Raw genomic sequence first — 23267 nt, 5'->3', positions numbered from 1 at the left:
ACTAAAGCATAGAATCATTGAGGCTGGAGAAGACCTCCAAGACCACCACGTCAAGGCTCACCAGGACATGGGGCCGAAGAGCAGAGCAGAGCCACATGCAAGGAACCACCACAGCAACACGAACCCCCTGAGGAGAGCAGCTGGACAATGAGTTACAATAAAAGGATTTTTTTTTTTTCCCTTCCCCTTTAGAAATAATAACATAAAATGAATTTATGGCAATTACGGGATTTCTATATTTATGTCATTATCAGAACTATATAAGGAAAGCTGGATGATATAAATGTATTTCGGGCGCTGCGATGGAGGGGAGGGAATTGATATATATTTTTAATCATGTTCCAGGCTCATCCATTCCACACCCGCGCAGAATTAGTTATGGGGCTATGGCCACTTTGCAAAGAGCTTCTTTGGGGTGAGGAACTGCCCTGCATTAATCCTTATTGCGAATCTTTGGCAAATGGGAGGGTATCATCTTCCCAGCGTGCCCGCTGAGCTTGTTTTACTCTCCTATTTTTCTGTTTATGGGCACTCTATCAGATTTGGAGGCTCTTTAGGGTCAGAGTATGGACACCCCACAGTGTCCCCCGGGTGCACACCCCCGCTCTGACCCCTTTGCTTTCCTCTCACAGCCCCCAGAAGGAGGGTGGGCTGCCAGCCCCGTGCCCACCGCTGACCCCGTGCAACACCTCTGCCTCTCCCACAGGGATTAGGGCCGGATTGGGTGATTAGTGTCGGGCAGCCGCTGTTATCCCAGCGATTAGTGCTGCCCTGGGATTATCAGCAGGTGAAACGCCGATAGGGATTAACGGGGAGAGCCGGGCTGTCCCGAGTGGGTGCTTTCAGAAATGCCTTTGCTTGGGGTTTGCTCCCAATTCCTGATGGGTTTGGGATTGGGAACATGCTCTTCATGGTCCTGTGTCTGGAAAGCATCAGGGATGCGATGTCCACTGATCTGATGCATCCTTAAGTCTGGTCTTTGCCTGGGGCAGGGGATAGCAGCTGCCTGCTCCTGCACACCTTGCCCTTGTTCCCATTCCATTCTGGAGAGAGGAAACTGAGGTTGTGTCCCATCACCCCATGCTGGGCAGGGAGGGATGAATCACAGCCGTGCCACCACTTCCCTTCTCCATCCCCAGGGACCGCAGCCCGTGAGTCAGCCCTCCCCTCCCCAAAGCAATTGGGAGATTGGGTTATAAATCACAGGATTTGTATGAAAAGAAGCGGTGTGACGAGGCCGGGTCGCTGGCTGCGTTTTGAGGATGCTGAAGATGATGCTCTGCCCTCCTGGCGTGGTCTGGGTGGTGGATTTGAGGGCAGAGCTCACCTCCCATGGCCCCAGCCAAGGAGATCTACATATTATCCCCCAAGAAAGCCCCTCCCAGAGCACCCAAAGGTGTGGAGGCTGCCCCAGGGCCGTCCTCCCCCCCCCTAGTGCCACTCATCAATGCAACCGTTGGGCCCTTTGCAGGGACATCTTTGGATTCTGTCACTGCTCAAGGTCAACCCCATTAATTGCCATGAATTATTTTGGCATTAATGGAGATGTCTTACGCACTTCCACTATAAATGAGGCTTCCAGGATGAGCGCGCCAGCCAATATTTCCTGGTGGAGGGAGATGGGGAAATATATGGTGGTGGAGGAGGAAGGATGGGAGCACATAGAGGGGAGGGGGGAAACGTGCGGGAGGGAACACGGTTTGCACGTGGGGGTCACAGCACGGGGGTGTGACGGTGGGAGTGGTGTATGGTCTGTGCAGCTCCAGCCCTACACCTGTGCCAATGGGATGGGGAAGGAGTGGGAGACGGTGGGGTTTCCACGCTGCAAACTCAGCACCGCCTCCTGCAGATGCAGTGGGGTGTGGGAATGGGGTGGGGAGATGGGGTGTGGGGACGGAGGAACTGCTCCCTGCCCTCATTTTGGGGCCCCTGAACATTTCAGTTGGCACTGTGCAGTCCTTGGGTGTGTTCCCCCAAGCCCCATTTTCCCCACCGGGATGAGGGAAATCCCTGCCCAGCTGTGCTGCCAGCATCTCCGAAGCCTATGGGAACTGCTCCCAGTGCACGAGGCAGAAGGGACCGGGGGTAGCTGCAGGGATCCTTCAGCCACGGGGAGCACTGGGGGGGGGGGCCGCAGTCAACCCCAGCGAGTCTTCTCCTCCCTGGGGTGATGGGATGCACTCAATCCCCCAGACAGCAGGGAGGGGATGGCAGGGAGGGGTCTGCAGCCCCCCCACTGCACACTGGGGCGGGGGGGGTGGGGGTTCGGCGGGGAGGCTGCTCGGTTAATGGGGTTGGGGGATCGGGGGCTGCACCGCAGCGCAGCGCAGCGCAGCACAACACAGCAGCAGGAGCGGGACTCCGCTCTGCTCCCACCCCCTCACCCAAGGAGGGGGAGGAGGGGGAGGAGGAAGAGGAGGAGGAGGAGGAGGAAGGCACCTCCCCGCGCTGGCACCCACAGGAGCCCGATGCGGCTCCGGCCGAGCGGCCACGGGGGCCGGGAGGGGGGAGAAGTGCAGAGCCCCCCCAAACTCCTGCACGACTCCCCTCTGTATTATTTTTCTTTACGAGCGGGGCGCCCCCTTCTCTTTAACCCGGAGGGGGGAGGGGGGGGCAGCGGGGACCCCCCCCATCTGAACGCCCATGGCCGCGTCTCCCCGCTCCCATCCCCGACCCCCCCCGGCTCCGCTCCCCCCAAACTTTGCCTTCGGATGCGGGGACTCCGCCACCGGTGATTAATTGATTGCATCTGCCTCGGATTAATTATTCACCCTCTTGTTTTTCAGTGTTTTTCTTCTTCTTTTTTTTTTTTAATTATCCTTATTATCGCCTTTCCCCCCCCCCCCCCCCCCTTTTTTCCTCGCGGTGAGGAGCGCTTTAATTCCGATTTTCTTTTTGGAAGGCTGAGATTTGAACATCTCTCTCTATATTATTTTTATTGTGCACTGGGGGGGCCGGCGGCTCGCTAACCCTGCAGCATCATCCTTCACCGGCACAGCTTTGATTTGCTTTGATTTTTTCTTCGGGGGAGGGGGTCCACGTGCTCTTCTCCCCCCTGGATCCTGAAGAGGAAGAAGAGGAGGAAGAAGAGGAGGAGGAAGAAGGGGGGGGGACCCACCCCCGGCTCGGAGCCCCCCGCAGGCGCTGGGGGGGCTGCGGCAGGCAGGGGTGGGGGGGTCGGGGATGGGGGTGCTCTGTGCTCTGAGCTGAGGGGGGGGCGCCGAGTCCCCCCCCTTTCCCCCCCCACCCCCAATCCCACCCTTGGCTGCTGCCGCCGGTTCGCACGTGGTTGGATTTAGGGGATTTCTGCGGGTTTTTTGGTGCTCGGTTTGGATTTTTTAATTTTATTTTTTTTTAAGCGGGGGGGGGGGGGGGGGGGGGGGGAGGGAGAAGGGGGGCTCAGGGCCTGGCTGCCCCCCGCCCTCCTATCGCTGTTCCCCCCCCAACGCCTCAACATGGGCTCTCCGGAGAAGATGCTCCCCGGGCCGGCCGCTTTGATCTGCTGCCTCTGCTCGCTGCTGCTGCCCGGTGAGTGCTGCCGGCACGGGGGGGGGGAATCACCAATCTGTGTGTACGTTCGTGTATCTGCATCCCTGGGGGGGTTTCTCCCCTCTCTGCCCCCCACCCCAGCAGCCGCTGCCCCTCTGTGCCCCCTGCATTCCACAGCCCCTACCTTCTCTGCACCCTGTGTCCCCCCCTCCACCCCCCCACCCCGAGGAAATGGGTGAAGATTAAGACTTTATTCCCAGCTTAATAAAATGACAGATTGCTTCTGAGCTCTGCTAATGGGCTGTTTGCTGGGGGGGGGGGGGGGGGGAGGGGGCAAAGGGGATACATCTCCCAGCCCCCCCCCATCCTCCCCTGCCCATTGCATTCCTGATGCAGAGCAGGGTGCCCCCCTTCCCCCCCCCCACTTGGCCAAGGGATGCTTTGCATCCTGCGCCAAGTTGGGTGCTGAGAGTCACCGCTGTGCTATCATTTAGGGTTGGGGTAAGGTGATGGGGTGCAGCCTCCTCTCTTCCTCTGATTCGTGCATTTCAGGGTGGGGGTTCCCAGCTGCTTCCTTTGGAGGGGGGGGGGGGAGGCACTGCCTGCTCTCACTTTCCCTGAGTTGCATTCAAATCACAGCCCTTACCCCATGCTGTGCCCGCTGGTGACATCCTGGCCTGCCCCAGTGACAGCCCTGGGGATAGGGGAACCTGCTGCTGGGTTGTAGGGGGGGGGGGCTTTATTAAGGTGTGGCTCTTTTCGGGTGGCTTTCCTCTAGAAGCAACTCCTGCAAATGCACCAGGCAAAGCTGCAGAAAGCGGGGAGCTGCTGGAAATTGGGGGTGCTACGTATCCCCCATTTTGTGGGCTCCGGGTGTCCCTAAGGGATGCACTGCTGCAGCCTTGGGGTGTCTGGATCGTGTCCCAGCATCCCATGGACAGAGCACTCTGGGGCTTTTTCTGAGCATCTGCAGCCCCCGAGGCTCCCGGGGAGCAAAAATAATAATTAGGGAGGGGAGACACTGCAGGGAGCAGGCAGGGGTTATTTATTTCCTTCAGCCCCCCACAAAGGCTCCCAGGGCAGCTCCAGCAGCACAGCTTTGCCTTGCTGACTCCACAACTTCACCCAGCGCCTTTGGGTGCTGTTCCCCCCCCCCGGCACCCCAAAAGCAGGTGCAGAGCCCCGGCTCTCTGCTTTAGGGGGAACAACAGGTATGGGATGGGCAGCCAGCGGGGAAATGTGCTCGTCCTCCCTCTTGAATTTGCCTTTATGAGATGCAGACGTCTGGATCTGGCTTCCCCACGGCACCGCAGGCGGCTGTCAGCCCTGCTGCCAGAGGAATGCTCTGCGATGGGAAATCTCCTGTGCCCACGTTTCCCGTGCCCACACAACGCCGCCCCTTCTCCCCATCCCCTGCTGGGGGTCCCTGAGCCCCCTGCTGCTCCTCAGACTGGCGTGAAGGGCACGCATAGCCACCCAGTGGCCCTAAGGGACCAAGGGGACCCCAAGCCAGGACTGCCGTTTAGGGTGCTGGAATCCCTGCAAGGCACCAGGCAACACTTAGGGCTCATTTTGTGGCCGCTGTGGCCTTTCCTGGACAAATAAAGGTCTTCTGGGGAGCCAGAAAGAGTGGCTGAAGGCTCCTCATTCCCCTGGCCTTCCTTATGGGATGCTTGGGATGGCCGCTGGGGTCAGCGCACGGCCACGCACAGCCCTTCTCTCTCAGTGAAGGGTTTATTTTTTATTCCCTTTACAATGATCACTTCTTGTTATTTTTGATACCTCAGTGGCAGTTTCATCCTTTGGTGTTCCCTTCCATTTCGGGAGCCCCGCTTGACTGTGCTCCCCCAACCAGCAGCTGCCAGAACGGGGATTTTGGCATCCCACATCCCGGATCGGGGCGGCCCCGGGGCTGCATGAGGGTTTTCCGGAGGGACGGAGCCGGCAGCTTAAAGCCAGAGGAGCCCTTTGGGGTTGCAGCACGGCAGGGATTCACCTGGCGTTGTGCTTGTGCTGAGGGTTTGGGTTTGGATGCCACGTGCCCTCCCCGCTGCTCACCGAGCCCCATCCCCGCTGTGTGCCTCAGTTTCCCCTCTCACTGGGCGGTGGGCACGGAGATGTGGTGTTATTCAGTGGGGGGAGCGTGCGCCTCCATCCCGTTGGCAATGGGGTTAGGGCCGTGCCAATCTCCCTGCATCTCCCACCCCATAATCCCAATGTCCCATAATGGATGTGCCCCAACCCCGGACGCGCACACACTGCCTGCTGTCCCCGTGTGGGCTCAGAGCATCCCCACCTTCGGGATATTTCAGACCAGCAGGTGGAGATATGCCATAACTCGCTGTCGGAATGGGGAAAACGCAGCCGGCGTTTGCTCTCTGAATGGGTCCTGGGTGCAGTCCCTGAGCACACCCAGCACAGCCCCGAGCAGGCAGGGAACAGCAGGGCCATGGTGCCCCTGTCTTTTGGAGGGATCTGGCCCCCGAGCAGGGCTGAAGCGGGCAGAAAGCAGTCACCCCAGGCCCAACCCCAGGCTTTGGTTCCAGGCTGCCCTTGCATGACCCCAGCTGCTCCCTGTCACCTTTTCTCCCCCTTGAATTTGGGGTTGAACTGTTGCCTGCTGTTTGACAGCCCAGCAACGAGTGGGGCCTTTTTCACTGGGTATGGGAGCAGCGTGCTTACAGGTGCTTCAAATGCCTTGGTACTGTGCATCGGTCTGTGTGCATGTGCCTGATTGCCCCCATAATTTGGGACCTAAGTTCCACAGCGGGAAACAGAGGCAGGGCATGGGGCAGCAGCGATCCCACAGCTGGGCATTGCTCAGTGCTTCTGGAAACCTGGCTCTGTGGCTCAGATCACTGATTTAATTCCCCAGCTGCTGGAGTCCCTTCTCCCCCATCCTCTCCCTAAAAAACCCCAACATCTCTCCAGCAGAGCATCTCCTGGCATTTGAATAGGCACAGAGCAGCCACCTGCCTGTCCCCTGGCCCATGGCTATGAAACGTGGCCTTGTCCTGGGAAAGACAGTGAGATGGAAGAGGGTTTGGCATGACACAACCCGAATTGTGGCTCCTGCAAGCCCATCACCCCAAAAGAGTGGCAGGAGGAACCAGTGTGCTCCCCTCCCACCCAGCGCTCATCACGGCTGCCGCACGAGCATCCCATCCCATCCCATCCGTCTGGAAAAGGTCACTCTCTCTAATCTAATTGGCATCCTTCATTATTAAATACAGGGCTTTGCTAATGAGCTGCCCCTTGGGAAGGAGGAGGTGGTGGCTGCTTCCATGCGGGGACCGCGCGGCGCCAGGGCTGGGTGCCTTTGGGACCGGCGTGCAGCGGGGAGCACAGTGCCAATAGGGAACTGCTTTGGGAGGAGGCAGCTCCTGGCACTTCCTGCCGTAGGAAGAGCTGCTCCAGCACAGTTTCCCCGTAAACTGGGGTCCTCCAGCCAAATTCTGTGGTGGCCCAGGATGTGCGCTGCTAGGAGAGGCACAAACCCAAATATGGTCCCCAAAAAGACCCAGGCAGAGATGCTCTCTCTGTGCCCTGCTTTCCCAGGCTGCTGCCCCACTTGTTGCTGCCCGGGTCGATAACCCACAGCTCTCTGCGCTCCGTCCCAGGAGGATGCTGCAATCACAGCAGTTTGCTTTTCCTCCCTGATGAAGCCACCATCTCCCACTGGGCAGCGTTTTCCCTTCTCTGCTGTGCAATATTTGCCGTGCTTGATTTTTTTTTTAATCTCTCTGCCTGAGATCTCAGGTGCTTTTGCATCCCAGCCTTGCGAGTTCTGCTCTGTCCCTTGCAGGACCGACAGAAGCTCAGTATTTGGGATTGTCCCTCTGCTCTCCAGATTTCTTTTCCATGCTGGACCCCATCCTTCTAGCATCCCCCTGCCCCGCTGCCTTCCACAGCCCCTGGGTGTTCCTGTGGGCATTCATGCTCAGCCACCCCCTCATCCTTTTTATTTTTTATATATATATATTTTTTCCTCGCCGCCTTTTAATTCATTTCTTCATTTTTCTTCCTCCTCCACAAAGGCTCTCTCCTTCCTGGCCCCCGACCTGTCCCCTGGTGTGATTTGTGGAAATTGCTCTAAAGTAGCTGCTGCGTAAAAGCCTTGCCTGCTCCCAGGATTTATAGCAGGCTGCGCCTGTGCGCGGCACATCCCATTTAGACCATATTTATTTATTCCTTTGGGTTTCTTCCCCCTTCTCCTTGATTAGTTTCCTAGGGGAAATGCAGGGCTCAGCACTGCAGCCTGGGGCACCCAGTGTGCGTCCTGCTGGCATTGCCTTGTGTTGCTTCTTGCCGCTGTGCTGGGCCAGAGCTGGAAGGACTGCTGCACTGTCAGCCTCAATGTTATTAGGGGCTGGGGGGGGGGATTTCCAAGGGTGCCCTCAGGCAACAGCATCTCCATCCATCCCCTCTGGAACCCTAAAAAAAGGGACAGTCGAGCAGCAGCCGCACAATCCAGTATTAGACAGTGGGGAATGCACCACTGCCACCCATACTCTCAATTCACTCAGTTCACTTTTCCCATTCATTACATGCTCAGTCCCTCCCCTGGGCTGTACGAGATCACCCTTCTGGGATGAGCGCTGTGCTCCTTCTCACCATGGGGCTTCTCAACACCGCCGCCGCTATGGGGCAGAGTTGGGACCAGGATGGCCAAGGGATTTGTGTCCCCATCCCCGCAGCCTCCCGTTGGCCATCTCACTGCTGTGCGCCGGGGGAGGTGACTGTACATTTGTAACAATTATTCACTTAATTGACTTCCAATTAGCTCACGCTGGAGATGGAAGCTCGCACCGCGCCGGGGATCTTGTTGTCTTTCATGTCGCCGAAAACAATTTCCAAGGCTCCGGCTGATGGGAAGCATTTTCTGAGTTCCTCATGAGAGCCGGGCTTCCCATTTCAGCTCCTGTCTCATTGCTGGGAGGGTTTTCCCAATCTCTGCTGTGCTATGGTGCAAAGCGGGGGTCCTGCTGCCCTGTGACCCCCCAAAATCCAAACTTCCCAGAGATGCGAATGGGGTACTTGAGGCTGTGGCCAATTGTAGCACTGCCAGGGCTGAAACTTTGAGGTTTGGATGGAGGTGGAAGCCTCCATTTGCCATTTTTATTGGTTTGGGGTGGTTTTTTTTTACGTTCTTTGGAGGTGCACACCCTGCTTGGATGAAAGCACAGTGTGGTGGGGTCAGTGCTCTGATGTGGGGATGGAAGGGGACGCCTGGTCCCAGGATGGATGAGGGGATGGTTGGATGAGATATCTCAGTGGCCTTTTCCAGCCTTAATGATTCTATGAGTGTAAGACTGCTCTGGGAGCTGGGTCTGCCTCTGGCTGGAGCATCCGGATGCTGGGACAGCCAGATGTTGGGACATCCCTGGTATTTGTTGCTCATGGGCATCCTTTGTGGTTGGCCCTAATGGCCATGGAGGCAAAGAGTGGACCGTGGGTGCTGACACCCACACAGACTTCAGGTTTGAGGGCTCCAAAGCTTGGACTGGATGCTGCTGGCTTTGAGGTGGGATGTCTGTGGTGGTGGCCTTGTGGTGGGACCGTCCTCTTGGAACCATAGCAGTGACCTGGAGGTGACAGCTGCGCCATAGGGGCTGGGCTGCACAGGGTCTCAGGGCCCATCTTTGGGGTCTTTGACCACTAATTAACCCCCATGAGCTTTTTTGTCCCCCTGAGTGATGAGGAACTCCAAGAAGTGCCAGCAGAGCTTCAAACCAGCACAAGGCCATCTGCTAGGAGCTTTGATCGCGGTGTCAAACCCAGTCATTGCATCATGGAACTGGGCTGTGTTGGAGCAGACTGGGCCACAGCCCCCAGCAACAGCCCTATTTTATTTTCCAGTGTTTTTCTATCTGCTTTTCCCCTGCTAAGTGGGGATATATGTGCCGTGAGCCCCCTGCCATATCCCAAAGGATAAGCCGGGATCAAGTTCCCCCCTGGAGTGTGGCTAAAGTGATCCCTATGGCAAACAGCTGGGGCTGGAGCTAAGCTGAAGCTCAGTGCAGGATATCAGTGCTGGATAAGGGGGAGGTGGAGGAGGAGGAGGAGGAGGCTGTTCAGCCCTGGGACAGTTAGTGGGAGCAGGGATGGAGGGGCTGAGGAGCCACAGCCACATTCAGTCTGACCATCAGCCTTTCTTCCCATGTGTCCATCTGTCTGACCCCAGTAGCCCCAAGAAGTGATGATGGAGTTGGGTTATTCTATGGGGTTGGGGGGTTCTTTCAGCACTGGAGACCCCCAGAAGCAACAATCTTCCCTGGCCCAGAGGGCTCTTGACTTCAATGCATGGTTGTGGGCACTGCCACATCACGTCCTGCGCTGCTGTCCCCATGTGCCCCCACTGCCAGCCCGGTGGTCCATCTGGCCGCGTGGCTGCGGCGACGTGGGGCACATCTGGCCAGGCAGATGTGGCTGCTCGGGGGGGGGGGTCATCGCCAGTTGTGTGTTTCTACCTCCCCCTCTGCCCCCTCTCCCTGCTGTGGCTCACAGTCCACCCTGGTTTGCCATAGAGGGAGCTGGGAAGGATGTGGGTGTCCTGTCCTGCTATGGGGCTGGGGGGTACTCAGTCCATGGGACCCAGGCAGTCCCTAGGCTGGTCAGAGCCTGCTTTTTGCTCGTGGTGCTGAGCTGCGAGGGTGGAAGAACCATATGGTCCTCCCCGTGCCAGCCTAATAAAATCAGGAATGCAGGTCAGGCACTGCAAATCCTGTTAACTGCAGCGGGCCGGTGCGGAGTGGAGTCAGTGGCCAGGGCTTAACCCATCTGTCTCCCTAGACTGAGCCAGGGGTGATGGCAGAGGAACTGCCCTCCCTCCTGGGGGCTGCTGGGTTGGGACAGTCTGTCTGGGCTGGGGTCCCTTGAGCTGCTGGGCTTTCCTTCCTCCCTCCTTCCCTCTCTTCCTTCTGCCTATCTACCCTTCCTTCCACCTGCTCTTCCTTCCATCTGTCCTTCCTCCCTTCCTTCTACCCTTCTTTCCTTCCACCCTTCTTCCATCCTTTCCATCCATTCTCCATTCTTCCCCCTGGTTCCATCATCCCTCTCCACCCATGTCTGTTTATCTTGACCCCATGTCCTTCCTCACCCCATGCTCTATCCCCCTTTGGTGCAGAGGCTGTAGGAACAAAAGCTCTGGGCTGCTATTAGCCCTGGGTTGGATATGGCCAGCCGGACCCTGCCCTGTAGGATTAGTTTATGGCCAAGGAATGGAGACACCCATCACGTCCCCCCTCCTGGCGACAGATTATAGCATCGTTTAAATGCATTTTGTCTGCGGAAGGAAATAGCATCTCAGGGTGCCAGCAATCCGCCTGTGTTGCACTAATCATGACCATGGCGTTAATCTGCAGCCCGGCTCATCCCCCATGGCACTGGGATCTGTGTGCACGGTGCAGGGCTCGGTGCCACACTGCTGTCCCATCAGCATTGTCACCCACGTCCCCTGGTGCTGGGGGGTTCCCCTGAGGGGAAGCAGGCCTTTGGGTGGATTTCCTTTGCGGAATGATTTCAGTATTCTCCAAACACTGGAGATTTTTAAGGGATAACGATTACAGTTTCAGTGATTCAGCGTCAAGCTTCAGCGTTTTGCCCGGCTCCCCATGGTTTGGGGATCTTTTCACAGCTCTGCTTTTCAGCAGTCTTATGGCTTGGAAAGAAAACGGGCAACGTCAGGAGCAGCTGTAGCTGCACAGGGCAGGGCTGTGCTGCAGCCAACGCAGTGGTATCACCAGCGGTGCCACCGCTGTGTCCCCAGCTTGGTCCTGAGGGTGAGACAAGCTGTGTCCTGGGTGACAGAGCTGTGGATGCCATTGGTGCCCCTATCAAGTGCTAATCCTGTTAAGAGCCTTCCTAAGCTGTTAACCCCTGCAGCAGTTAGATCCAGGCTGAGTTACGGGGTCTCGCCTTGCTGAGCCATGTGCCACAGGAACCAGCATGCCAATTGCCCCGGCATTTTGGGACCAATGTCCCCTCTTCTGCATCACCAGGGGAAAGGGAGGCAGAGCTTCAAGCAGCAGCAATCCCACAGCTGTGTGAGTGCAACCACATCGATGCTCCAGCTGGTAGAACCCTGCCTGGGTATTCACGCTCCCTCCCGTGTCCCTAGGTAGAAAATAGGGGTAGGAGCAATAGATGTGGCAGCCCCCCACAGCAATCCCCCATTGGAAGCCCTCAGCCAGGTGTTGTTCTGAGTGCTGAGCTGTCACATCAGAGCCTTTCACCACCCGTAATTTGGGTTCCACTGGTGGAGGCTGGAGTCGCTGGGGAATGGCTGCAATCAGTGCCAGGGCTGCTTGCTGTGCGACGGGGAGCTGCAGGGAGGGGAATCATCCTGGGAATTGCTGGCAGATGCAGATGAGAAGACCTTGAGATGTCTTCCTTGAGATGTCTGCAGTGAGGGGCTGTGGCACAGGGGCTGGTGGGTACTGGATGGGAGATGCAAATGCTGCCCAAGGAGCTGGACTTAGTGCATCCAGCCAGCTCTGGTTTGTGGCAGGATATGTCCCACAAGCTCCATCAGCATGTTGGCAAAGGGCTATTGGAAATGAGAATTCAGCCTTTTATACCCTATTCCTGCACATCCTGACCCAACTTTAGGCAGGCCCTTGACATCCTGGATGCTCCATCCCACGCCAAGGGCTGGAGATCTCACTGGGAATCACAGAGGTTCTGGGGTGGGTAACAGGATTGAAACCCATCTCAACTTTTGCTGTCCTTGCTGGATACTCTAGGGCTGCAGCATCTCATACTTGCTACGGGAGCTCAGAGTTGGATGTCCCCCAATAACCACCCTCTCCATCCCCTTCACAGCCCAGGCCAAGGGGCCAGCCCCCAGCCCTGAGCCCTCTGAGCCCCCTGGTGCTGCGATGCTGCCTGTGAGCTACCGCCTATCCAACACCCGCTTGGCCTTCTTCCTCAAGGAGGTGGGGGCCAGCCCCCCGGCCAACAGCAGCACCCCTCTGCAACGAGCTGAGCCCTTTGTCGTCTTCCAGACCAAGGAGCTGCCTGTGCTCAATGTCACCCTGGGACCCTTTAGCACGGGCTTGGTGCTGCCCAAGGAGCACCTGCAGCCTTCCAGCACCCTGGAAGTCCCCAACCGCCTCACAGTCAACTGGAAGGTGCGCGCCTTCATCATCCAACCCCGGTTGGTGGCCAACCAGCCTGTGGTCCAAGTGCTCTTCTACGTAGCCGGTCGGGATTGGGATGATTTTGACGTCACCGATCGGTTGCCCTGCGTCAGGCTTCACGCATTCCGCGATGCCCGCGAGATCAAGAGCTCGTGCCGGCTGCGGGGCAGCCTGGCCACCTGCCTGGTGCAGGCTGAGCTGCCTCACGCCTGGTTCCGGCCCGCTGCTGTGCCACTGGGCCGCAGGAAGGGCCCCGACAGCATGGAGGTGCCAGGTGAGAGCCAACAAGTCGAGCTCTACTACACTCTTCACGCCCCTGATGGGGCAGGACAGTGCCTTGGGGACACATCGGTATCATCCCCTCGTCGAGGGACTGGAGGGGCAAGGACTGAGGGTCCCACGCAGCACCCGCTGTTGCGCATCGGTAGTGTCAGCCTCCTGCAGCCTCCCCCTGCACAGCCCATGCAGGAGCATCGGTTGGATGGCAATGTCTTCATCCGCCTGCCTGACCGGCCGCTGAAACCGGGTGAGGTGCTGAGCATCCTTCTCTACCTGATGTCCAACTCCACGGTGGAGCACTTCACCCTCAGGTAGGGTCCTGATCCCATGACCCATGTCTGTTGGTGGGGTTGGTTGTTTTGTCTGGGTTGGGTGGAGCAGTGAGATTCAAGAGGAATTTGGAGTGCAAAGTCCCTCTGTACACATAAGTAGAGTGGTGAAGATGTCTGAGGGTGTACAGGAATATGGGATCCTGCTCTGATCATGACTCTCTGCAGGGTGAAGGCCAAGAAAGGAGTCAACCTGCTGAGCACCAAGTCGAGGAGCAGGCAGTGGCTGGTGAGCTCGGAGCTGCTGACAGGTGGCAAACACTCCACGGCCACTGTCGATGTGGCCAGGGTGGAGGGCGCTGGGCCCAGGTAACCATCAACCCATCCCCACCATACCCACTAAATCATGTCTGTCACTTCCATATCTCCACGGGTCTTGAACGCCTGGTGTGGGATGCAGGGTGGTGTGGTTGGGTGTGATCTACTCCATGGCCAACACCAAGCTGATGCTCAAGCAATGTGCTCCTGGGTCACGGCAACATTTTGCTGCTGCATCCCCATTTCTCAGCTGGCATTTATCCAATTGTTTCAGATGCTGGTAGGTGCATATGGAGGCTTTGGGGTGGTACTGTGAAGGCATGAAGGATCCTCCAGTTTGAGGGGGAAGTATTTTAATTTTTGTAAAAGTTGCAATACTGTGGATGGTAGCAGCTCTGTATTGGTTGTCCTGAATGAAGAAACCCTTTGGGAAGGAAGGGGAGCACTCCCCAGATAAGGTCTCTCTGGCCCCCAAGGTCATGGATGAGTATTGGATGGGAAGCACAAACCTAGACACCATGTGAGCTGGACAGAGCTGTTCTGCCCTGCTGGGCGCAAGGATGATGCCCACTCCTCATGATCCAGTCTTGGGTGATGAAAGGCTTGAGTTGGCCAAGGAGAATCAGGAAGGACTGTGACATGCTGGATTGTTCCCAGGTGGTGACATCTCCATCACCTGGTGTCTTTGGGAGCAGGGAGGGAAATGCCTCCAGGAGCTGGGTTAGAACAAACTGATGCTCTCAAGCTGTGCTGGAAGATGCCAAATGCGGCTTTAGCAGAGAGACATCAGGGCCTGTGGCTGACACTGGTATATCCCCATGGCCACAAGCTACCCTGCTCACTGCAGGAACAGCCCTGTGCCACCCAGGAGCCATGCACTGCAGGCATAGAGGGCTCCATCTCCCCTTTCCTTCCCCAGCCCCCCCTCTGCCTCTGCTGCCGACTCAAATCAGCCTTGAAAGGTTAGAGACGGGAGATGAATTTAAAGTGATTACAATCACCTTTTAGACAAACAACTCGATCAAATATTAACGTAATGGAAATGATGAATGACTCAAAGCCGTTTTGCCCTCTGGGCCATGTAAGCACAAGCATTTTGCCTCAGGAGCAGCAGGGATTGGAGGGAACCTGGCACACCCAGAGCTTTGGGGTGATAATGGCCAATAATGGCAATTTTGCACTCCAGCATCAGCATCTTGAGTCATTCCCCAAATCCAGGCAGCTTTGCTCTGCCAGGGATGCTCGGGGGGATGCAGAAGACATTGGTCTTTGTTGTGCTGCTACAAGGAATCCCTTTCACTCATTATATATTTATAAGTGAGAAACTGCCTGCATCCAGCATCACCAGATTAATGGGACCTTCTCGACGGCTGCTGCATGCCAAGATGAGAGCAGGACTATTTCAGCTCTACTCACCCTGCTCCATTCTGCTCCAAGGAGGCTTTTGCAGGATCTACAGGGAAAATGCCTTCCTTTTGTGTGGGCGTTCATAGGAGCAGCTGTGTTTGGGCTGAGCATCATGGTGGTGACCACTCTGGTCCCCTCATCATGCAGGGTCACCCCTGAGGAGGGACCCACTGGAGATGCTCTGCATCAGGGACCATCCAGAGCACCTAGCTCACTGCATCCTCCTCTGGTCCCTTGCCAGGGATGGAGAGTCCTCCTCTGAGATCATGCAGCTGGATTTTGAGATGGAGAACTTCACCAGCCAGTCGGTGACACGCCGCATCATGTGGCACATTGACTACAGGGGCCGTAACCCCCCGCCTGATCTGGAGAAGGTGGTGACAGAGCTGACGGTCATCCAGAGGGACATCCGGGCCATTGTGCCCCTGGCCATGGTAAGAGGCTTTGCACTTGCTCCTGCCTTCTGGTTTGATAGTGGGGATGGTTTATTGTCCCTTGAGGATTTTGCAGGGAGAGATGGATGTGGATGTGGTCTACCATGCTCCTGGCTGTCTCACTAGCCCATCTGCCCCATATCCCCTTCTGCAGAATCCATATATCCATGCATTCCATTGTAGCTGTACAGGGCTGGAGCAGGAGAAGCAGGAGTGGGACCAGGCAGAATCTGTCCCCAAGGCTGGAGCAGGAGAGCAGGCTGCCTTCCAATGACTGTCTCCTTTGCACCTTTTCTCCCCAGGACACAGAAATCATCAACACAGCCATTCTGACAGGCCGGACAGTGGCCATTCCTGTGAAGGTCATTGCAATCGAGTTGAGCGGTGTCATCGTGGACGTCTCAGCCATGGTGGAGTGCAAATCCAACAATGAGGACATCATCAAGGTGGGTACGGGAGGGATAACTTCCATCTCCTGCCCCAGGAGCGCATCCCTGCTGAGCCTCTCTGGTGGTTTCAATCCCTCTGTGCTTGTCTGTGGAGAGAAGGACAATGCATTTTGTCACTGTCCCCACTGAAGGCCATTAGATGCTGTGGTGCTGTGCACGCTGGCACCAGGCAGCAGCAATAACTATGGGTTATCGCAGTACTTAGCACTGATAAGGTAAAATACCGTCGCCTTGAAATGTGAACCACACGTTTTCATCAGTGGCTTCACCTGCGCCTCTGGGTGACATTTATCTCCTGTGTGGGATTTAATGCTGGGCTGAGCTGGGAGGGTCAAGCAAAGCACTGGGGACAATGGGACACAGGAGACTGGGGCTGCGTGGGACTGGGGCTGCTCCACTGAGCACAAAACATGTGCAGACTCCCATGGTGATGATGGCCCACGCATCCCTCAGCTGACTCGGCAGTATCAGCCCTCAAACCCAGCCACGGGTGTCTATTTTTTCATCTCCATACCCATTCAACCGTATATATTCTTCTATCACTCTATGTATCCATCCAGCCACCCGCCTGCACTGTTCCATCACCATACCCATCCATCCATCCGCCTACCCACCCCTAGACATCGTCCCTTCTCCCAGCCCCGTCGGTGCTGGGATGTGCTCTCTCCATGGGTCCCTGGCAGCTGTCAGCCCCGTGGGAGCTGGTGTCACAACCTGTTTACCCAAGTTCTCCAACAAAACCCCGTTCCATGCGATTTACAGTGCCAGCTCTAATTTATGGAGGCCGGTCCTCCGCAGCGTGATAAAACACTGGAGCAATAATACACTTCAGGATGGACTCCAAGACACTTAAACTGTTTAATGTGCTGCCTTTCGACTCATAAATCTATTTACACGCTGTCCCCAGACCTGGGGGGAGCAGACACATGCACACAAGTGGGGATGAATAATACATAAAGCAGCCCTCCAGCCCCGTGTGCTCTCCTCCCGCTCGCCATCCGCAGCCCCGTGCAATTCCTTGCTGAGTTATTTTGTGTTTGTGCTGGTGATGTGTTTCTGAGGGAGCTCTCAGTTTCCTGCTGAGATTGGGCACTATGATTACGGTGTCAGGGCTATAAAGCTGTTACATAAATCAGAGCTTACATGGTGAGATCCACTGTCTGTTACTGTAAATAATTTAGCAATAAGGAGGGACGAGGAGCGGGAAAGGGCTGCTTCTCTCCATGCTGTGTGTGGTGTAGTGGTGATGGTTGCATGGACAGAGTGCATCTTGGATGGGCAGGACGTGGTGGCTGGAGATTGATGATGTTTAGGTCTTCCAACCAAAGTCATTCTGTGATTCTATGACGTGGCAGTGAAGGTGCTGCAGCAACCCATGAAGGCTGGTGACAGAGTGTGGGTGTGAAATGCCACCCTCATCTCTTCTATGGGCACACAGGCATGTTTTGATGGTTGGGCTAGATGAGCTTTGTGGTCTTTCCAGCCTTAACGATTCTATGACATGGGGCATCTCCTCATGCTCTGCCCATCCAGGGTTGCACGGTGACCTCAGGCACCATGCATATGCTGAGGGATACGCACGGAGAGATGATGTCTCCCCTTGATCCCATGCTTGAGGCTGTGCCAAGGGAGGAGCTCTGCGCAGGAGCAGAGCTGTCGGTGCCTTGGCTCTCAGCCCAGGCAGACCTCAGCCTCGCTTCCCAGTGCCTTGCTACAAATCCGGGAAGTATCTCCCAGCAAGTGTACACTTCATTTAAAAGCTAATCTGCAGTCACTCCATCATCAGGACAGGGCTGATGTGCTGCTATTTTTTTGTTGTCGTATCCGCCCCCCCAGCCCCTGTTCCAACCAACAGAAAAACAAGTGGTCCCCAGAACAAGATGCTGGGGGGATTTATTAGGTAAGGTAATGCAAGCAGCATCCCATCATATTTATTGTGATAAATGGCTCAATATCCAGAGATGGAGGATTTACCCAAGAGCTCATCTCTATTCAAATGCTGCCCTGCCAGAGCTAAGATTGTCTTTTCAGACAGCTCTGGTATGAGGACAAGGAGCAAACCCCATGAGTTGGGCTTGGGGAAAGCTGCAGACACGGAGAGGGAGTTCCCAGCCTAGTGCCTCCTTCCTGCAGGCTGGGAAGGAGAAAGTGCTGTTGGCTCTGTTGCACTGAGCCAAGCAATGCTGTGGTGGCATCCTCTTAGCATCTTAATTGCCTTGGATTGGTTGGTAATAAGTGGCCCCCACAGGAAGTATTTGTTTTATAGCAAATTTAACTAATGGCATTTCTATAAATGGGAATTAAAAGAGGAAGAGAGGAGGTGAACGAGAGGATTCAGATGGACTCTGGGAAGCTTTTTCTGGAGTCAACAGGAAGCATTGGGGTAGGGATGGAGGTGGGCATGGGGCTGCATTCCCTTCCGTGGCAGGCACTGGTGGGTACCTACAGTGGTTGGCCACTGCTTGCTGCCTGCTCTCCCTAGCTGTAGGTGGGGGAGATTTGGGTCAGATGTCCCATTACGCCCTCTCCGTTTTCCCCTCTCCCCAGGTCTCCAGCAGCTGTGACTACGTCTTTGTCAGCGGGAAGGAGTCGCGGGGCTCCATGAGTGCCCGGGTCACCTTCACCTACGAGCACCTCTCTGCCCCGCTGGAGATGACGGTGTGGGTGCCCAAACTGCCGCTGCACATCGAGCTCTCAGACTCACGGCTGAGCCAAGTGAAGGGCTGGAGGGTTCCCATCCTTCCAGACAGGAGGTGGGTGCTGGGGGCACAGTGTTAGGGTTACCCCAGGGCAAGGGAGGCAGTGATAGGCTGGGAGAGGTCCACAACACGACCCCAAGATATGGGGTATGAGACCCCAAGATATGGTGCTGGAGAAGACAAGGTGAAGGTGGCAGAAGTCCAGTGGCTGCGTTCAGCTTCTTAATGACAGGGGTTTCAAAAATAAGGGAACCAGACTTTTCTGCAGTGAAAACGTGGATCGTGGATGCAGATTGCATTTTTGGATGGAAAGAGAAAAATTTCACAATGAGAATGGTTGAACGCTGGGACCAGTGAGGAACATTCATCCATGTCAACAGTCAAAATTCCTGTGGATAAGGCCAGGAGCTGCCAAGCTCCAAAATTAATGCTGCTTTGAGATCTAGAGACCTTCAGGTGTTCCTCCCAACTTGAGATATCTTGTCCTTTCAGCTGATTAGGGGGAGATTTTGGCTACCCTGTTTTAATGTGCTACTAAAGCCCTCAGAGACCTCGTGGACAACAGGCAATTTTTGGCCAGGCTCCACCATGCTTTACCCCTGCTTTGGAACACCCTGCACTTCTCCATGCCCTGCCACCTGTCTCCTGTCCCTGTCCCACAGGTCAGTGCGGGACAGTGAGCACGAGGAGGATGAAGAGGAGCGGAAGCAGAGCCGGGGCTGTGCCCTGCAGTACCAGCATGCCACACTGCAGGTCTTCACCCAGTTCCACACCACGGCGGCGGAGGGCACGGGACAGGTGGTCACCATGCTGGGACCCGACTGGCTGGTGGAGGTCACCGACCTGGTCAGTGACTTCATGCGCGTGGATGACCCGCGGGTGGCCCACCTGGTGGACAGCTTCACGCTGGCTGGCAGAGAGCCGGGCACCACGCTCTTTAAGGTACCCCTGGTTGACTTTCCCCTTTCCACCAACATGGCCTGAGGTTGGTGGGTGGTGACGGTCCCTTCATCCCCTGCAGGTTGTGTCCCCACTCATGGAGGCGGTGCTGGGTGAGACACTGGTGACGGTGGCGGAGGAGAAGGTCAGCATCACGGACCTGAAGGCCCAGGTGGTCTCCAGCCTCTCGTTGTCCCTCCATCCCAGCCCTGGAAATAGCCACACTATCATTGCTCGCACGGCTGCCCAGCAGACCCTCAGCTTCCTCAAGCAGGTGAGGTCCGGGCTTGGGGGGACTTGAGGTGGGATGGAGTTCCATTAAAAAGTCCTCTTCCCACTTCAAAGGAGCCCAGAAATCTTCTTGTCCATGTCCATGTGGACAGAGGTCTGGAGGAAAACTCATAGAGTTCGTAGCTCTGGTAGCCCTTATTCATGACTTGGGGGCTGAGATTTGGGGTTGTGGAAGTCCTGCTTATCCCACAGGATAACCTGTGGGGCTGAGATTTGGGGTGAACCTCATTTGTAGAGGTCCTGCTTGAACTGTGGCCTCTACCTGGGAGCCTTGAAGCTCTGTCCCCTCAACTTTTCCTCCACACCAAGTCCTGGGGAGCAATGGGAAAGGGGCTGAGCACCAGCACCATCTGATACCAGGCCAGAAAGTGGTCTGCACATTGTTCCAAACTCTCAGTAGGCCCTGTGTTTGGGCAACCGTGGGGAAAACTGAGGGAAGAACAGGCAAAAGAGAAAAGCTAGGTGGTGGTTGGGAGGAATAAAACCAATCAATAGGCGGATAGGTAGAGGATGAATTGCATGGGGGAAGGATGTGAAGGAGGAGGGATGGATGGGGAGATGGAGGTGCAGGTGGGACTGGCATCGTGCTGGGCAACTGGTGCCTGTGTTGGTCCCGCAGGAAGCGCTCCTGAGCCTGTGGATTTCCTACAGCGACGGCACCACAGCCCCTCTCTCCCTCTACGACCCCAAGGACTACAACCTGGTGGTGAGCAGCCTGGATGAGAAGGTGGTGACGGTGACCCAGGACCGAGCCTTCCCCTTGGTGGTGGCGGAGAGCGAAGGTGCGGGGGAATTGCTGCGGGCTGAGCTGGTCATCTGCGAGAGCTGCCAGAAAACCAAGCGTAAGAGCGTGCTCTTCACAGCCCTAGCCAGCGTGCGGGTCCATTTTGGCTCTGAGGAGGACCCAACCTATGACTATGACCACGTTCCCAGCAGGCCGGGACTGGAGACGGGGTCGAGCACCACTCTGCGGGCAGAGGTGGAGAGAAAAGCGGAGCCGAGCGAGGACAGTAGGATGCCCAGTGCGTCTCACCCCACAGAGGACTTCCCCACCATCCCCACTGGCTTTGTCCAAGTGACCCGGGGGCTGACGGACCTGGAGATAGGCATGTATGCCCTTCTGGGAGTCTTCTGTCTGGCCATTTTGGTCTTCCTTATCAACTGCATTGTCTTTGTGTTGAAATACCGGCACAAACGCATCCCACCCGAAGGTCAGACCAACATGGACCATTCCCACCACTGGGTCTTCCTGGGCAATGGGCAGCCCTTGCGGGCTCACAATGACCTCTCCCCACAGCCTGAGAGCCCTGGGAACCCCCTGGAAAATGTGCAGACCTGCTGCCATGCGGACCACCACAGCAGCGGGAGCTCACAGACCAGCGTGCAGAGCCAGGTCCATGGCCGTGGGGATGGTTCCTCAGGGGGTTCCACGCGGGATCAGAGTGAGGACCCTCTCAACTCGCCCACTTCCAAACGGAAGCGGGTGAAGTTCACCACCTTCGCCACGCTGCCCACCGATGAGCTGGCTTACAACTCCATCCCCATCGCCGATGAGGAGGACTTGGAGTGGGTCTGCCAGGACATGGGGCTGCAAGACCCCGAAGAGCTTCACAACTACATCCGCAGAATCAAAGAGATCGCTTAACGCAGGGGCAGAGGGGACGGGGTGGGAGGGAGGGGGCTGCCACGCCGTGCCACGCCACGCCATGCCACGCCACACCGGCTGCTTCCTGGGGCCCGAGACGCACGTTGGGCTCTCTCGCAGGTTCCCTTTCGCACATCTCACATCCTCCTCACCCCATGCAGAGGCACCTCTGGGGGCTGTTTTTCTTTTCTTGCCCTTTGCCGTCTGCTTGCCCCCAGGGTGGGGGCACCAAACCTGCAGTGAGTGGGGTCCACGAGGGATGCAAGCTAGGGGCTGGAGATGGATGGGGATGGATCTTGCGTGTGTGCAATGATGAATGGGATGAGATGATGCTGCAGGTCCTGCGGTGCATGGGTTGAAGGAGGGGAGACATCCCACCAGTCCGCCGCAGGGAGGTGGTGGGTGGGGGTTCCCAAAAGCCATCCCACTGTACATGGGGGTTGCACAATCGCTGCACCTGGCTGCATAGTTTTGGAGGTGAGCACTGGTGTGGGAATTTGCCATCCTATGGCAGTTGAGTTGTGCGGGGAAAAAGTGGGGGCAAAGCCGGCACCCCCACCTCAAGCTCATCACCTGCTCCATGTGGGGTGGTGACATTAATGTTTGCCATCACACCATCCCTTGGGGACTGCCTCTGCCCCAGGGCTGCTGGTTCCTGCCCTCCCAGCACTAGGCTGGGAGATGCTGTTGGGTCTTCGCACTGCCCACCCAGCTCCCTGCCTGGTGGGGACTCCCATGCCCAGTCTCAGCTCATTTTCCCCAGTCCCAGCCCACTGGGGATCCCTGCAGCCAGGCTCAGCCTCCGTGGTGCCTTCTGACTGCCATAACCTCCCTGGCCACCCCGCTCCCAGCCCCAAAGTCCCCCCTCCATTGCAGAGCATCCTCAGACAGGCTGACCCCAGGGGGACCACCTGGGTACCAGCGGTTGGGGTCCTACATGTGGGTGCCCAGCATCACCCAGTGGAGGGGGAGGCGGCAGCTGGCAGCGGATTATTTCTGGATTGGAAGTTACCCACCACTGTGTCTATTTTTTTTTTCTTAAATAAAAGTCTAGAAAAACTTAAAATAATAATAGTAATAATAAAAAGCAACCAACAACACAACCACAGAGGAAATGAAAAGCCAAAACCAAAACGTGCCATGCTGGGGGCATCACTTGGCTTTGACAGCCATTGGAATAGCAAGTGCTTTGGGTCCAAGCTGTGGATCTGGGGCCACCCCTCAAATATCCTCCCCACCTCAACAGCCCCATCAAAGAAATGATGGCACAACCAGGCCCTGTGCCTCAGTTTCCCCGGAGCTCTGTGCAGTGTCTTGAAAAGCTCTTTAAGGAGTTTACCATTCTGGGACTGTGGAATTTTTCCCCTGAGTGGCCTTAAAGCTTTCCTGATAGCTCTATGCTGGTTTTAAATATACATATCCTTCTATAGAGAGATATATACGAGGAAATTAAGATGTGCTCAAAGACCAGGTGGGTGATGCGCTCCTGTTTTACCGTGCCCTGTTATCGGAGGGACTCAGGTCTGGCTGCACGATAGCGATTCCAAGCAGTAAAATTAATACAGCCAAATTCCTGCCTGGAGCTGCCAAGCCTTCTCATCAAATTAACATATATGAATATTTGTTTAAAATTAAAAAAAAAAAAAAAAAAAAAAGGAAAAAGGGAGAGGGGAGAAGTGAGAAAACTGTTAGATAACATGCATCCCATTCCTGCATCGTGGGGCGGAGGTGGGCAGGGGAGTGGGGAAGAGCTCTGCCCCACTTCCTCCTCCCAATGGAGTGTTCCCCTACCCTGGTAGGGATGGTGACAGCCCTGCTCAGGGCATCTTTACAACGGAGAGAGCAAAATCTAGATAGGTAAAGCTATTTATTGAGGCATAAATATGTATGTATTTATACATTATAAAT

At 56.2% G+C, this 23267-nt stretch overlaps 1 protein-coding gene and 1 long non-coding RNA gene across 2 annotated transcripts in view; one reads left to right on the top strand and one right to left on the bottom strand.

The window, feature by feature from the left end:
• The first annotated feature begins 3366 nt into the window (after nt 1-3366).
• TMEM132E (transmembrane protein 132E) lies at nt 3367-22424 on the top strand. Its single transcript, XM_015296019.4, has 9 exons — nt 3367-3528; nt 12313-13219; nt 13406-13546; nt 15144-15336; nt 15639-15782; nt 18333-18538; nt 19147-19426; nt 19506-19697; nt 20334-22424. Exons 1-9 carry the CDS (start codon nt 3456-3458, stop codon nt 21357-21359), a joined length of 3162 nt encoding a protein of 1053 aa, XP_015151505.1. The 5' UTR covers nt 3367-3455; the 3' UTR covers nt 21360-22424.
• The window catches only part of LOC121107263, a 239851-nt gene continuing 231387 nt past the window's right edge, over nt 14804-23267 (bottom strand). Inside the window, exon 3 of the long non-coding RNA XR_005840997.1 lies at nt 14804-15871. This is a non-coding gene — a long non-coding RNA (uncharacterized LOC121107263). The remainder of the gene's footprint in view (nt 15872-23267) is intronic.

The sequence above is a fragment of the Gallus gallus genome, chromosome 19 (assembly GCF_016699485.2).
Source record: "Gallus gallus isolate bGalGal1 chromosome 19, bGalGal1.mat.broiler.GRCg7b, whole genome shotgun sequence".
NCBI lineage: Eukaryota > Metazoa > Chordata > Aves > Galliformes > Phasianidae > Gallus > Gallus gallus.
This window is presented reverse-complemented; position numbering and strand designations above follow the sequence as displayed.

Bases quoted from the DNA above. Each gene is read 5' to 3' on its own strand.
- TMEM132E (XM_015296019.4), top strand. From the start codon at position 3,456: ATGGGCTCTCCGGAGAAGATGCTCCCCGGGCCGGCCGCTTTGATCTGC. The intron at 15,337-15,638 runs GTAAGAGGCTTT...TTTTCTCCCCAG, and splicing joins CCATTGTGCCCCTGGCCATG to GACACAGAAATCATCAACAC. The intron at 18,539-19,146 runs GTGGGTGCTGGG...CCTGTCCCACAG, and splicing joins CCCATCCTTCCAGACAGGAG to GTCAGTGCGGGACAGTGAGC.